General features: G+C 41.1%; 1 protein-coding gene across 1 annotated transcript in view; it reads left to right on the top strand.

Annotated features, from left to right (window-relative positions):
* THEMIS (thymocyte selection associated) overlaps positions 1–14,914 on the top strand; it is a 140,624-nt gene that overhangs the window by 35,765 nt on the left and 89,945 nt on the right. Inside the window, exon 2 of the mRNA XM_073627227.1 lies at positions 7,642–7,797. Within this exon, the coding sequence (XP_073483328.1) occupies positions 7,642–7,797 (156 nt within the window). The remainder of the gene's footprint in view (positions 1–7,641; positions 7,798–14,914) is intronic.

Raw genomic sequence — 14,914 nt, 5'->3', positions numbered from 1 at the left:
GCCTGGAAGCGCATGCGCATGAGCTCGGCTTCGCAATAGAACCAGCGCTTCCAGGCCTTTGTTTACATGTTGCTATGGCAGTGGCAGCAGAAGTTCGAAGAGGCTGCTATGCAAATCCACACAAGCAGCTTGGGCACGGCACGCGTGAAGTATGGGACACATTTTTTTTTAAATAAATAAATAAAAAATAGAAGGGCAATCCTTCTTTTGCTGGCTGAATTTCTCTCCTCTCTGTGGAAAGCACATCGATCCTTGGAGTCTCCCCCTATTTCCGCCATCATCCAGCCCCCATCCAGCCCTGCGGGCATCCTCTACTTTCCTGTCACTCCCCACAGTCCTGCTCCACTCTCCCTGCTCCCTCCCCTGCCAGCAAACTCTCGTGAGAGTGAGCTGAAAAAATAAAAAAGTAGCACTGCAGGGATATCTGACTTTTAGCTCCCGGGAGTCAGTGCAATGCAGGAAACAGTGTCAAATGCCTAGGCATTAGAAGCAGAGAAAGAGGAAGTAAAGAAAATAAGGTATTTAATTCCACAAAATTACGTTTTTTATTCTCAACGAGTGAACAGCAGAGGGTGAAGGTTTCATTGAATGAAAGTTAAAAAAATGACTGAAGGTCCGCTTTAAGTGTGTCCTAGGGAGGTGTTTCTAACTGGGGGGGGTGGACTGACTGGGAGTAGAGAGAGATCACTGTTCCTGATCACTAGGAACAAACGATCACACTGTACACCCCTGTCAGAACGGGAATCTGCCTTGTTTACATTGGCAGATCCCTGTTCTGCCTCTCTGAGTAGTGATCGCGGGTGGCCAGCGGACATCGGACCCAAGCTTTGCCCCCCCCCCCACTGTGCAGCAGGCATGCAGCCACAGTATCTTATGCGCAAAACGACATAAAGGTACATTAAGCGCAATCGGGCCGCCCTGTCTCAGTATACAGTATATGCGGTAGGCAGTCCTTAAGTGGTTAATTGGCTCCTGTCTAAATTGTCCCTAGTATGTGTAGGTATGAATGTGAGTTAGGGACATTAGACTGTAAGCTCTTTGAGGGCAGGGACTAATGTGAATATATAAAATATATGTAAAGTGCTGGGTAAATTGACAGCGCTATATAAGTACCTATGATAAATAATGTTGCTGAAAGTCCACTGTGATATTTGATGAGTGCATTAAAAGCATTACAAATAGCTTTTATGCATCTTTGAGGCTATGAGTACAGTTATATAAACCTGCATCCTTATTGTATATACCCTAATTTATTCTATTTATTTACTTTCTTGTCACTGAAAATTCACTGTGACATCTTACGAGTGCATTAAAACATTACAAATTAATTTTTACACTTGGAGCACACTCTGCCCACCTTGAATATTTGAAGAAGTATTAAACTTTATGAAGGCTATGGGTCCAGTTATACAAACCTGTTTTTGTGCTACCAAATGGACATCTATGTATGATCTCTATCACTGCACATTGTCTTATATATCTATTTTCCCCTAGCTTAGCGAATGTGGTAAACATTAACTTTGCAAAGAATAACCAATAGCATGCAAGGAAAATAATAATAAAAAATAAAAAAAATGAAAAAAAACGGTATATTTTTTGAAGTCATCAGAGCTTCTCCTCATTCTCTAAACTAAGGGGACATTTAGACCCCTTTCACACTGGAGGCGTTTTTCAGGCGCTAAAGGGCTAAAAAGAGCGCCTGTAAAGCGTCTGAAAATTGTCTCCCCTGCAGCCCCCGTGTGAAAGCCCGAGTGCTTTCACACAGGAGCGGTGCACTTGCAGGACATTAGAAAAAGTCCTGCAAGCAGCCTTATTGGAGCAGTTTAGGAGTGCTGTATACACCGCTCCTCCACCGCCCCTGCCCTTTGAAATGAATGGGCACCGCTGCCGAAGTGCCTGCAAAGCACTCTGGCAGCGGCGCTTTTTGGGCTCATCTTACCCTTTCTTCGGCCGCTAGCAGGGGTTAAAAGCATCCCGCTAACAGCGACAGTAAAGCGCCGCTAAAACTAGCAATGCTTTACTGCTAACGCGGCCTCACTGTTAGTGTGAAAGGGCTCTTACTTAAAGGAGAAGTCCAGCCTGAGCATTTTAGGCTAGGCTTCTCCTAGGGGTCACAGGAGTGCAATCAGTTTTGCACTCCTGTGACCCGTTTTCAGCGGAGAGTGGTCTGAAGTCTGCTCTCCGCTGACGTCACTTCCATCAGTCGAGGCAGCGCATCATCCCGACTTCCCAAGTCTGGATCCACCAGCTGCCTTGATTGATGGCAGTCTCAGCGAGCCACTGAGACAGCCGCTCCCCGCCCCTCCACAACTCAGCGCTCCAGTGAGCGTGGAGAAGCAGAGAGGAGAGACGCTAACTGACAGGCAGCATCTCTTCTTTCAGGGTTTGTGAAAACCGATCGGCGGTGTTCGGTAGCTCGATTTTCAGTGCAGACACGGCGGGGGACAGCTGCAGCATTGGCCTGATGCTCCATCCACATAGGTAAGTATGAATCAAAAATAAAAAAGAAAGCCATACTTCTCTTTTAAGAGAAAATTTCCCTTGCAAAATGAACCGCCTATTTGCCTTTAATAGACCAATTGCCATATGTATGGTGGGAAAGATGACAGTCTCTTACATTTATTTTACCAGCCTATTTTACAACTGAAACAACTTGATGAGAAATGAATGCAGCATACAGAGGTTTACACAGGTTTATTCAATTACTGCAAACATGAATTAAAGTAAATATATTTCATTTTCTTTTAGTTTGGAAATTTTATAAACAAGATATCAAAATAAATTGAAATAGTATAAGTAATTAAAGAAGCAACACACTATCAGCCACTAGTAATGTAGTTGCTTTTAATATTAGTTCCTTTTCTTTCTATTGTTTCTCTTTGCTGGAGGCAACAGCTAGAACAGGTGTGGTTGTGAGTATTTCTGCTTTTGTATCAAATCTTTTGAAAATCACATTAGTTCATTTGATGAGTCTGTACTATAGAAAGTCTCTAGTGGAGTATCAGAATTTTGTGATATGAAATTTAGAAATGTCCTTGCAGCATTTTTTTCATTAGAGCACCATCATAGACACAAACTAGATAACAAGGAGAATTATGTTGTAAGGAAAAGGAGAAATAGATATAATGCACTGAATCATAACATTTTTCTCATTATGGCTTTCAATAGAGACACAGTGAAAAGCAATCTGAGGAAACCAAAGAATGCTTTCAAATGTACTATATATAAAATATATATAAAGTAAATATATTTAGAAGATTTTGCTGCTTTTGTTTAAGATGGAGCAGAGACGATTTAGAATTCTAACAGGTTTTAAATGCTGTTTCTGTCCCCATTGAGTTATTTTGGTAAATATTCTATGTGTGTCCCTTTAAAGAAGAGTTGCCTTTTCCTCACACAAATGGGGCACATGCAGTACTAAAAACCAGAGAGAGGTTCATACATAAATATGCAGTGTGTATATATATATATATATATATATATATATATATATAGGTGCCCAATATATATGGGGAGATATATATATATGTATTGGGGCGCCTGCCTTTACACGCACATGAACTTTAATATTAAGCTGGCCCAACCTTTGCAGCTATAACAGCTTCAACTCTTCTGGGAAGACTGTCCACAAGGTTTAGGAGTGTGTCTATGGGAATGTTTGACCATTCTTCCAGAGGTGCATTTGTGAGGTCAGGCACTGATGTGAATGAAAAGGCCTGGCTCGCAGTCTCTGCTCTAATTTAACCCAATGGTGTTCTATCAGGTTGAGGTCAGAACTCAGTGCAAGCCAGTCAAGTTCCTCCACCCCAAATTCGATCATCCATGTTTTTATGGACCTTGCTTTGTGTACTGGTACAAAAAATTTGGTGGAGGGGGGGGGGGGGGGTTATGGTGTGGGGTTGTTTTTCAGGGGTTGGGCTTGGCCCCTTCGTTCCAGTGAAGGGAACTCTTAAGGCGTCAGCATACCAAGACATTTTGGACAATTTCATGCTCCCAACTTTGTGGGAACAGTTTGGGGATGGCCCCTTCCTGTTCCAACAGGACCATGCGCACCATGCACCATTGCACAAAGCAAGGTCCATAAAGACATGGACGAGCAAGTTTGGGGTGGAGGAACTTGACTGGCCTGCACAGAGTCCTGACCTCAACCCAATTCATCCTTTGGGATGAATTAGAGTGAAGACTGCGAGTCAGGCCTTCTTGTTCAGTTCAGTGCCTGACCTCACAAATGCGCTTCTGGAAGAATGGTCAAACGCTCCTATATATATATATATATATATAATATATATATATATATACACATACATACCCTATATATAGTGTGTGTAAATAAATATATATATATATATATATATATATATATATATATATATATATATATATATATATATATTCAGATCAGTGCCTGACCTCACAAATGTGCTTCTGGAAGAATGGTCAAACGTTCCCTCCTAAACCTTGTGGACAGCCTTCCCAGAAGAACTGAAGCTGTTATAGCTGCAAAGAGTGGGCCAACTCAATGATAAAGTTCATGTGTGTGTAAAGGCAGGCATCCCAATACTTTTGACAATATAGTGTGTGTGTATATATATATATATATATATATATATATATACACACATATATATACAGACATACATATACACAGTGCATATTTATATAAGAACTTTTCTCAGGTTTTTAGTACTACATGTGCCCCTTTTTGAGAGATATGTCCTCACATCCTGTACAAGTGTGGGTCAAAACAAGAGGAAAGGGCAACAGTCCTTTGAAGGGAGGGTGGGCCAACTCAATCCTGAACCCTACAGACTAAGACTGGGATACAATTAAAGTTCATGTGGATGTAAAGGCAGGCACCCCAATACTTTTGACACTATAGTGTGTGTGTGTGTGTATATATATATATATATATATATATATATATATATATATATATATATATTTATTTATTTATTTTAGGATTTGCAGATGATTCATGATAAAGTGTATATATAGGTAAATAATGGAAAAGATATGTGTTTATGTGAAGCACTATATATATATTGTATTATTTACTGATGCTTTATTACAAGTAATGCATATTACAACAACTAATGCAGTTTAAGATAAATATATAATATTATTAAAAAAAAAATATATATAGATATATATATATATATAGATATATATATATCTATATATATAACCTTGATATGAGAACATTTTGCAAAAGAAAAATTTTGAAATACACTTTGACTTGATATACAAGCGATGTCTTGATATAAGAGTAGTGTCATGTCACAACTAAGTATAAAAGAGAAGAGAGGCGCCTCTAAGAGTGCCAATATACAGTAGTTACATTTAATGAAGGTACAACATTTAGCAACTCACATGATTTATGATTAAAAGAGGCTTATCGAAGTATGCAGACATCCTGGGTAAAGATGTCCACATAGACCATCCTCCTCACCGCCATCGACATCATCCCTTCCATGCTGCGCTCCACGCCTCGCTTTCAGATCGCTCTACTGCAGGGTAGTCTTCCCGGTCACAATTGCAGACTGACAGCATTGAGAGCCGGCGGCGCAGGGGATGGTCTATGTGGATAGATTTACTCCAGATGCCTGCATACTAAGATGTGCCTCTTTTAATCATCAATCATGTGAGTTGCTAAATGTTGCACCTTCATTAAATGTAACCATATTGCTATACTTAGAGGCGCCTCTCTTCTCTTTTATACTCTGTAGCTCCTGATGGATTTTGCTTCTAGTCCCCTTGTGGAGGCTGCCATTTGTGGATGAACATTTTATGGTCACACAACCTATCACATTGCTATAATCTTTTTATATGCACTATAAACCGAAGGACTTATGAATAAATGGTTGTGGAACGAATCATTTGAGTTTCCATTATTTCTTTTGGGAAAATTTGCTTTGATATACAAGTGCTTTGGATTACATGTTTTCGGAACGAATTATGCTCGCAATCCAAAGTTTTACTGTGTATATATATATATATATATAATATATAATATTATTCAAAATATAATATACATATATATATATATATATATATATATATATATATATATATTCAAAATAATGAAGTTAACAAGGTTTAAAAATAATGAAGTTACCAATGTAGTATGTGAATTAATTATGATTATTGGTTATATGTACTACATACACTAACATTTGCTCAGCTCCTTCTTGCTTACTAATTCATATTAGTAGACACTTGGTCATTTGGACAGGTGGAGGTATATGTATAGCGCAATGATTCTGACATTCAGTAAACATTCACTGCAGGCGAATCTTCCAGGTGTTTTAAAAGGCAGTGATTAACTCACCACCATAGAATGTTTGGTGAAAGTCACTTTCAATGCTTTATAAATAGACCCCCTGGCCTGGCAGATCAGACTATATTTCTTTAACTTTTTTGTACTTGTATGTTTACATTTTCTACTGACTATTTCATTAAAGTGTAACAAACCCTGTATGTTTTATTGCGATCTGTGTCCCATTGGGGAGACATCTCTTTACTTCTTATCCCATTGCCAAAACAAGAAGTGAGAGGAAATCCCTTCAAAGTGAGGGAGTCCCATTGTGACACTAGGGTCACCAGAACTAAAATCCCCATTGAAAGATTTACCATCAGTGTTTCAACCCAAAACTTGGGCTTTTCTTTTACTTTCACTTTCGATGATAACAGTAAACAGGACAAATAAGGTGAATCTCCTTAACGGGGGGTGCAGCTTGCAAAAAGAACTGACAAGTGTTGTAATTCTTCTCTACTCTATCCATGACAAAAAAAAAAAAACTTTTGCCTTTGGTTACACTTTGAGGATTTTTCTTAATATCAGAAGGCATATTTACCAGTAGAACTCCTGCCAAAACTTTTTTCTTTAATTATGAAATAGTGGGGAAGTATCAGGAACTCTGTAGGCTTTCAATGCTGCAATATTTTGGAGATGATACAGGAGATTTCTTCACTGGGGATAAGCACATATTTTAATAGAGGTAAGAATGGTTAAAATGTTATTGCTGTCTGTATTATTATTTGGGAAGATCCCTTCACTTTCAGTTCAGTTTCAATTCTGGTAGTCATTGAGACAGAAACTAAGGGGAAATCTCCCCAGCAGAAACCCACATAAGAACAACACAATAGAGGTTTAAATCTTTCTTTGCTCTATACAAAATGAAAAGGTGCATATATTCATGAGTTACACTTTAATGTGCCTCTGTCATTCAGGGCAAAGTGACAATTTTTATTGAAAATTTACTCATCTTCCCTGCACTTTCCTACTCCTAAATCAATCAGAGCTCTTGGAAAGACCCAGTGCATACAGGTATGCAAGAGCATGTTGCCTTTTTTTTTACATACCACAATGCAATGCCGGAGGCCTAAGTGGCCATTTACCAGTCTTGCATTTGGTGGTAGGGGAGCAAGGCATTAACATTGAGCTTATACTACTTTTAGACTCATGGCTCCAATGCATGAACTGATGGGCAAGGGAGTGCTGGTAAAGTGTGTAACAGTGTGTGCGTGTGTGAGCTTTCAAGAGAACCTGGCATGTTGCCTGAATGGGCAGCATGACAGATTCCCTTAATTAATCCAAGTAATTCTTTTTTTTAATGGTGTTTTCTATTTAAAATCATGTAGGCTCCATTTATGAACTTTGTGGAAATGAATGCTCCCTCTCAACAGGAGACCTAATTAAAGTAAATGGTTACAGAGTAAAGAAAGTCTTGGCTCATCTTTTCACAAGCAATGAGTACGACATGTTGCCAACAATGGAGCTTCCTCCTGATTTTCCAGGTATCAAAACCTTATTATTTCAATTGAAAATTTTGTTACATTTATTTCTGCTTGTACTTATTAACACCTGTAAAATTGTACTCTGTTTGGGAGTGTATTGATTGCAATGAAGGATGACTAAATCCTAAAGGACAAGTTCACCTTTTAGCAGGTAAAAAAAATGAGCATTTACTATTTTTTTTAGGAGCTGAAAAAGCATTCCACCAGCAATCGGCAGATCGATGGTGCCATGCAGGACTCCTGCAGACTGTCAGTGTAAGCTGTTTGCCCATACACAGTATGAGCTGGCAGCTTCATACTGTCAGGAAGAATCAATGAACTACCACAGTGCTCAACAGCACTGTAGTAGTTTATTGAGAACTACAAGCTGACAAAGGATGTAGGTATTTATTCACAGAACTGACATAGAAAAGTGACACAGAGGCAGTGGATCTTTGAGTGGCTTCAGGAGCAGGAACATGTTACAAGTTCCACCCTAATAACGTGTGGAACATGTAACATGTTCCCATAGGTGAATTTAGCCTCTAAGATACATTTTTTTTTATTTACAAATAATGATATACATACATGGCAATTAGAAACAGGATAGGGTGTAACATAATAGGAGGGAGAGGAAAAGGGGTCGATTTCTACCCTACCACATACACACATTCTCACAGAATCTTTCACACACACACACCAAGGCTTCTTGTCCAGCCTTGACTCACCCTCAGATGGGTGTTGGTAATCACAGTCACTAAAGATATCTCAAACCAAGGGTCACAAAAGTTAATTTCTGTCCCAGGCTTCAGGGATGAGTTTTTTGAGTAGATGATCATACAGGATACTCCAAACTTTCCCTTCAGAAACCATGCTGGCCAGGTGTGGGGGAAATTGCCTCAGGAGTCCTTGTGGTCAGATGATAATGATCTCAACCATTCATCTAGTCCTTTTTGATGTTGACCTAACTATAGAGCCTTTGCAAAGCCCTATTGTGCTCATGTCCAAGCTGCATTGATATAAATTTGTATCCAATATTACAGCACCAGAGTATTTTTCTTTGTAAACTACAAGCAAAAGCCTTTTAGTAAATACAGTGGCAAGAAAAAGTACATGAACACCTTGGAATGAACTGTTTTTCTGCAGTAATTTTCCATAAAATGTGATCTAATCCTCACTGTAGGCAGGTCATAGAAAATGCAAATCGCTCAATTCCCTCATCAACACACTCCGTGTTGATGGGGGAAGCAGCGGCTATAGCCGCTGGCAATAATTGTATGCTAGAAATCTGGCATGCTGGTTGTACCCAAGTCGATTGATCAATCAACTTGGGTATAATCAACCTGCCCGTATTTGGATTGAATCTTGGGCGGTCCCTGCTGAACTGGCCGAGATTCAAACCATCTATGGCCAACTTAAGTCACAACAATAAACAAACACAATGTGCTTAAGTTGGAAACACACAAACAATTCTAATTTCTCATGTCTTGTCTAAAGGAAAAAAGTAAGTGAACCCAGAAACGAATTACTTTAATGAAAACTAATTGGAGTCAGTAATTTGCACACCTGGAGTCCAGTTAATGAAATGAGTTTGGAGGTGTGGTTTAAAACTACTTTGATTGATAAATGACTCTCAAACATTTTAGGATTGCTGTTTATAAGAAGCATCAGCTGATGTGTGAACCATGCCAAAAAGGAGTTCTCTGAAGACATATGATCAAGAGTAGTTTATCTGCATAAGGCTGGAAAGGGATGTAAAGCAATCTCAAAGTTTTTAGGCACCCATCAGTCAACAGTTAAACAAAATGTTTATAAATTGAGACAATTTAGTACTGTAGCTACTCTTCCTAGAAGTGGGTGCCCAACCAAAGTCAAGATGATCCCCAAGGCACAATGCAGAATCCTCAAAGGTAAAGAAGAACCTATGAGTAACCACTAAAGGCTCGAAGATATCATTGGAACTGGCAAACATCCCTGTTTATGAGTCTACCATAAGCAAGTCTTTGAACAGGCAGAGTGTCCATGGCAGAACACCAAAGAGCAAGCTCTCCAATAAAACATTTCTGTCCACCTAACATTTGCCGAAGAACACCTTGACAAACCACAATGCTACTAGGAAAATGTTTTGTAGACTGATGAAATAAAACTTGAATTGTTCGGGAAGAATACTCAGCACTATGTATGGCGCAAAAAGGGCACAGCTTACCAACATCATAACATCATGCTAAAGGTGAAGTATGGTGGAAGGAACATTGTGATTTAGGTTTGCTTGGCTGCCTTGGGGCCTGGACTACATGCCATTATCATCTAGGGAAAAATTAATTCCCAAGTTTACCAAACTATCCTACAGGATAATGTCAGGGTGGCTGTCCACCAACTCAAGCTTAGTAAAAGTTGGGTGATGCAGCTGGACAATGATCCTAAGCATCAAAGTAAATCTACCACAGAATGGCTTCAGAAGAAGAAAATGCACCTTTTGGTGTGGCCCAGCCAGGACCCAGACTTTAAAGGGGTTGTAAAGGTTTGTGTTTTGTCACCTTAATGCATCCTATGCATTAAGGTGAAAGAACACCTGTCAGTTACCGGCCCCCAGCCCCCCTCTTTTTTACTTACCTGACCCCTCGAACTTGTCCCACAGGGACACGCTGTCTCTCTGCTGGGGGTTCTCGGCTGTTGATTGGATAGATTGATAGCAGCGCAGCCATTGGCTCCCGCTGCTGTCAATCAAATCCAATGAAGCGGCTGCCGGGGGGCTGGGCCGAGTCCTGCATTCAGCGTCTATGGATGCTGAATGCTGTACTCGGGAGCGCGCCCGCAAGTTAACCGCCAGGGAGAGTGCTTCTCCCAGGGGGTTATCTGATGTGGGGAGGAGCCGAGAGAGCCGCCTGATGACCCCAGAAGACGAGGATCAGGGCCACTCTGTGCAAAACAAGCTGCACAGTGGAGGTAAGTATATTATGTTTGTTATTTAACAAAAAAAAAAAAAAAAACCTTTAGTGTCACTTTAACCCCACAAAGATGTTGTGGAGGGAGCATAAGAGAGCCATTCACACTACACATCCTACATCTGTGTCTGAGCAGAAGTAGTTTTGTAAAAAGGAAAGATCAAAAATTACTCCTGAATATTGCATTGGTCTGATTCAGAGCTACCGAAAGCGCTTGCTTGAAGTAGTTACTACAAGAAGACCAGCTATTAATGACAAGTGTTCAATTATTTTCTTTTTCATACATCATGGTACACAGAACAGACTGGAAGTACCCCTATATAACCCCTCCTACTGTGGCACCACCTTTTCATATGATTTCAGCAGGGACCAGGAGATTGCTTGTCCAGATCCATTCCTACAGCTGGGACGCTAAGGTGGATGGTACCTGGGCCCTGCTACCACTAAACTATACCCCTTGTATACAGACTCCTGCACAATTTTTTAAGGAGCTACTGGTGGGGTCAGAGGTATAGTTTGAAGCTTGTGGGCCCCGATGCAAAAGTTGACCTGAGCCCCCCCCCACTACCACCCACCACTTCCACCATGTGTGCAGATACACCCACCGCACGCCAAGATACTCAAAATGGCTCTGTTCGCACAGCCAACATTTGTCCGATGAAAACTGAAAAAGTTTGTCCGATGGATCGTACACACGGTCGGATGTTGCCTTAAAACAGCTAATTTGCATGTTTGTTGTCAAAAAGTCCGATCATGTGTATGGGCCTTTAGTTGGATATGTTTTCCTTATACTCCCAAGTGGACTGCTAAGGCTGGTGTATTGGTCCCTGGGTTTAGTTCGAGGTGAGTTCAGGAAAATTTCAGAGAAAGACATTAAACAGATTTCATACCTCATTATCCAGCCATAAACTGAACTGTGTCTCTAGGAGCCTCAGTGAACCCTTAGCCCACATGTGACTTCAAACATAAGCCAAAATGGCCACCACGGGTGTTTTTGCCCCAGAGGAAGAGACTTTCTCTGAGAAATCAGGTATCCGTGTTGAAAAGTCACAGGTCTCCTTCCATCAGTATTTGTAAAAGACTGCTGGGGAAAATGGTTGCCACACTTGAGGCAGTTCCATACGCACAGTTCCATCTCAGGCATTTGCAGAGGAATATCCTGTTGGAATGGAGCAGGAGAATTCAGTTGTTGGATTATCAAATGTCCAAGGAGTCAGGATGCTGCAGGCATAATACTGATGGATGAACCCTCGGTAGTTGTCGGCTGGGAACTCGTTTCTTCCAGTTGTCTGGAAGGTGATCACAAATGACAGTCTGACAGGATGGGGAGCCTTTTAGGATTCCCTTTCAGTACAGGTAACATGGTCTCCTCAGGAAAGGATGTGTGTGTGAACCGCTCAGGCTGCATGGGATTGAAGTCCTGTGCCCGCCGATGTGAGTGCTGGCTGGGAAGGGAGCTTGTCTATGCTCCAAACAATGGTAGAAAGTGGCTGGATGTCCCGGGAGCCGCACATCAAGTCAAGACCCTCAATGTGTTTTGCTCCACCCCCAGAGCTTACTTATGGGGATGGAGTCTCCACCTGGAGACTCCATTCCCATGAGCAAGCTCTTGGAGCCGGGCAAAACACGCTGCCTGGCGCAGGGGTCAAGGCTGAGACTGCCACTCACTTTCATACAGCAGGTCTTGACTTGATGTGCAGCTCCCAGGACATTTAGCCACTTCTCAGCAAAGGGTTTTACCTATCAGTGTGCTGGAGCTTTGGGTGGTTCATCTTGAACTAATCCACTGGATGAGTCAGCTGCAGGGGCTTTCAGTCAGAGTCCAGTCAGACAGTGCTACTGTGGTGGCATATATTTATCAGTGTGGCATGATAAGTTGGGCTGCCCAGAGGAAGCTGATCAAATTCTGGACAGGGCAGTGTGTCGTGTTCCAGCCCTGTCGGCAGCGCATATCCCAAAGGCGGAGAATTGGCAGGCGGACTTTCTCAATTGCCAGTAATTTTCCTTGAAATAAGTGGTCTCTTCATTCTGACAATTTTATCAGGTGGACAAGGATGCTGCTTTTGATGACAATGTTTTGCGGGCTGCAGAGTACTGTACGTTGGGCCTGGAGGTGGCAGTTGTGTCTCCCTCCCCTCATGTACTGTACATTTTTTTTTTTTTAAATTCATTATTTAAATTTTCATATTGTAAATATACAAACAATCCCTCTTTCGATGGGGTAAAACAAAACAATCCCCCAAATATACACATTGTACACAAGCATATAAATCCCAGAGTGAACCCCACTCCAACCCACCTATCCCCCCCCATTCCACGACACCAATGGAAAAAGGACATATTTCTTCATATATTAGTGCAAAATGGCTTCCGCTGATCTTTTAAAGGCTTCCCATCTAGCCCATCTGTCCCCTCTATCTTCATGATCCCCCTCTTCAGAACCCCAAGCCTCGAGATTTTCCATAGTGTATATTTCATTGATTCTTGAAATCCAATCCCTGATCCCAGGCCCTTCCACTTCCTGCCATTTTTTTGGAATTACACTCTTTGTGGAGTTTAGAAGCACTGGGATCAGCGAGTTTTTGTACCGTCTAAAGCGTCCCTCCGCCCCATGGAACAAACAGACCCATGGGTCCAACTGGATGGCCCTAACCGTTATCACTTCAGTCAACTTGATCACCTCCTGCCAGAAGATTTTGATTTTTGGGCAGTCCCACCACAAATGCGCCATTGTTCCCGGGGCCTCGCAACCTCTCCAGCATTTCGGCGATCTATCAGTATTAACTTTGCTTATTTTAGTGGGAGTCATATACCACTTGGTCAGGCATTTATAGTTGGTCTCAATCATTTTCATATCTATTGCTGTGCTATGTGTTGCCCCCAAAATGCTCCCCACCCATCTTTTCTCACATCTAACCCCTAAATCTTCTTCCCATTTTTTAATAAAGGGCAGTACTATTTCCCCCCATTATTTATCAGTATTTTATATACTGCTGAGATATTCCTCTTCACTGTATCCCTACAGAATAGTTTCTCAAACGGTCTATAGTCTACTTCTTCCCTCAAAGAACCTGGTAAACGTTTGACAAAGTGTTCAAGCTGACCATACCGCCACCCATTTACCTTCAATAAATCCCTCTTTGTTACTAAATCATGATATGTGCAAATTTTTCCCCTATTAATAATGTCTTTTAATTGTGCTTCACTATTCAATATCCAATTTCCTCCCACTTCCTCCATCCCCGGGGAAAATATGTGTTCTCCTTTAAATAAATTAAGGGGGAATTATACTCCCACTTCCTAGTGCGGTGAATATGGTCCCATGTTTTCAACGTGAAATGTGTTAAAACGTGTGTATCTACTAATGAGTTCCTGTGTTGCGGAGGGTTCCAGATTATGTGATTTAATCTTACATTACTTAAACTCATTTCTAAGTTGACCCATCTTTTATTAACGCTTCCCTTTGCCCAATCTAGTGCCCGTGCTAATACAATAGCTTTGTGGTAATTTCTAAAATCCGCAAAGCCCAACCCTCCCAGTGCTTTTTCCCTACTCAACACCGTGTTCGCTATCCTAGGTTTTTTATTCTTCCAGATATATCTACTTATTAAACCTATTAATGTTCTGAAAAAGGATTGGGGTAGTGGGATCGGGAGCATTTGTATTTTGTAGAGCACTTTAGGGGCTAGCACCATTTTGACTATGTTGACTCGTCCTATCCAAGAGACCGGGCGATTTGAAATTCTTTTTATTTCTGTTCGGATTTCATCTAGGAAGGGTATGAAGTTGAACTGAAAAATCTTCCCAATGGAGCCCGCCAGACTAACTCCAAGATACTTGATTGTATCCCTCCAAGGGAAACGGAAGACCTCTCCGAGTCTAACCACTTCCTGCTTATTGATGTTAATTTTTAGAGCTTCAGATTTCTCAATGTTAATTTTATAATTTGACATCTCGCTGAATTTCCTCATTGTGGCTAATAGATTGGGGATCGTGGTTCTAGGTTTGGTGATGTAAAGAAGAACATCATTGGCAAAGGCGGCCAATTTATGTTCCTCCTTTCCTATAAAACATCCACTAATATCCGGGTTTTTTCGGATTTTAGCCAATAAAGGCTCCAAGGTTAGGACAAATAGGAGCGGAGACAGCGGGCATCCTTGTCTGGTCTCGTTTTTCATAGTGAATGGTGCAGA

This window comes from Aquarana catesbeiana, linkage group LG04 (genome assembly GCF_042186555.1).
Source record: "Aquarana catesbeiana isolate 2022-GZ linkage group LG04, ASM4218655v1, whole genome shotgun sequence".
In the NCBI taxonomy this organism is placed as follows: domain Eukaryota; kingdom Metazoa; phylum Chordata; class Amphibia; order Anura; family Ranidae; genus Aquarana; species Aquarana catesbeiana.
This window is presented reverse-complemented; position numbering and strand designations above follow the sequence as displayed.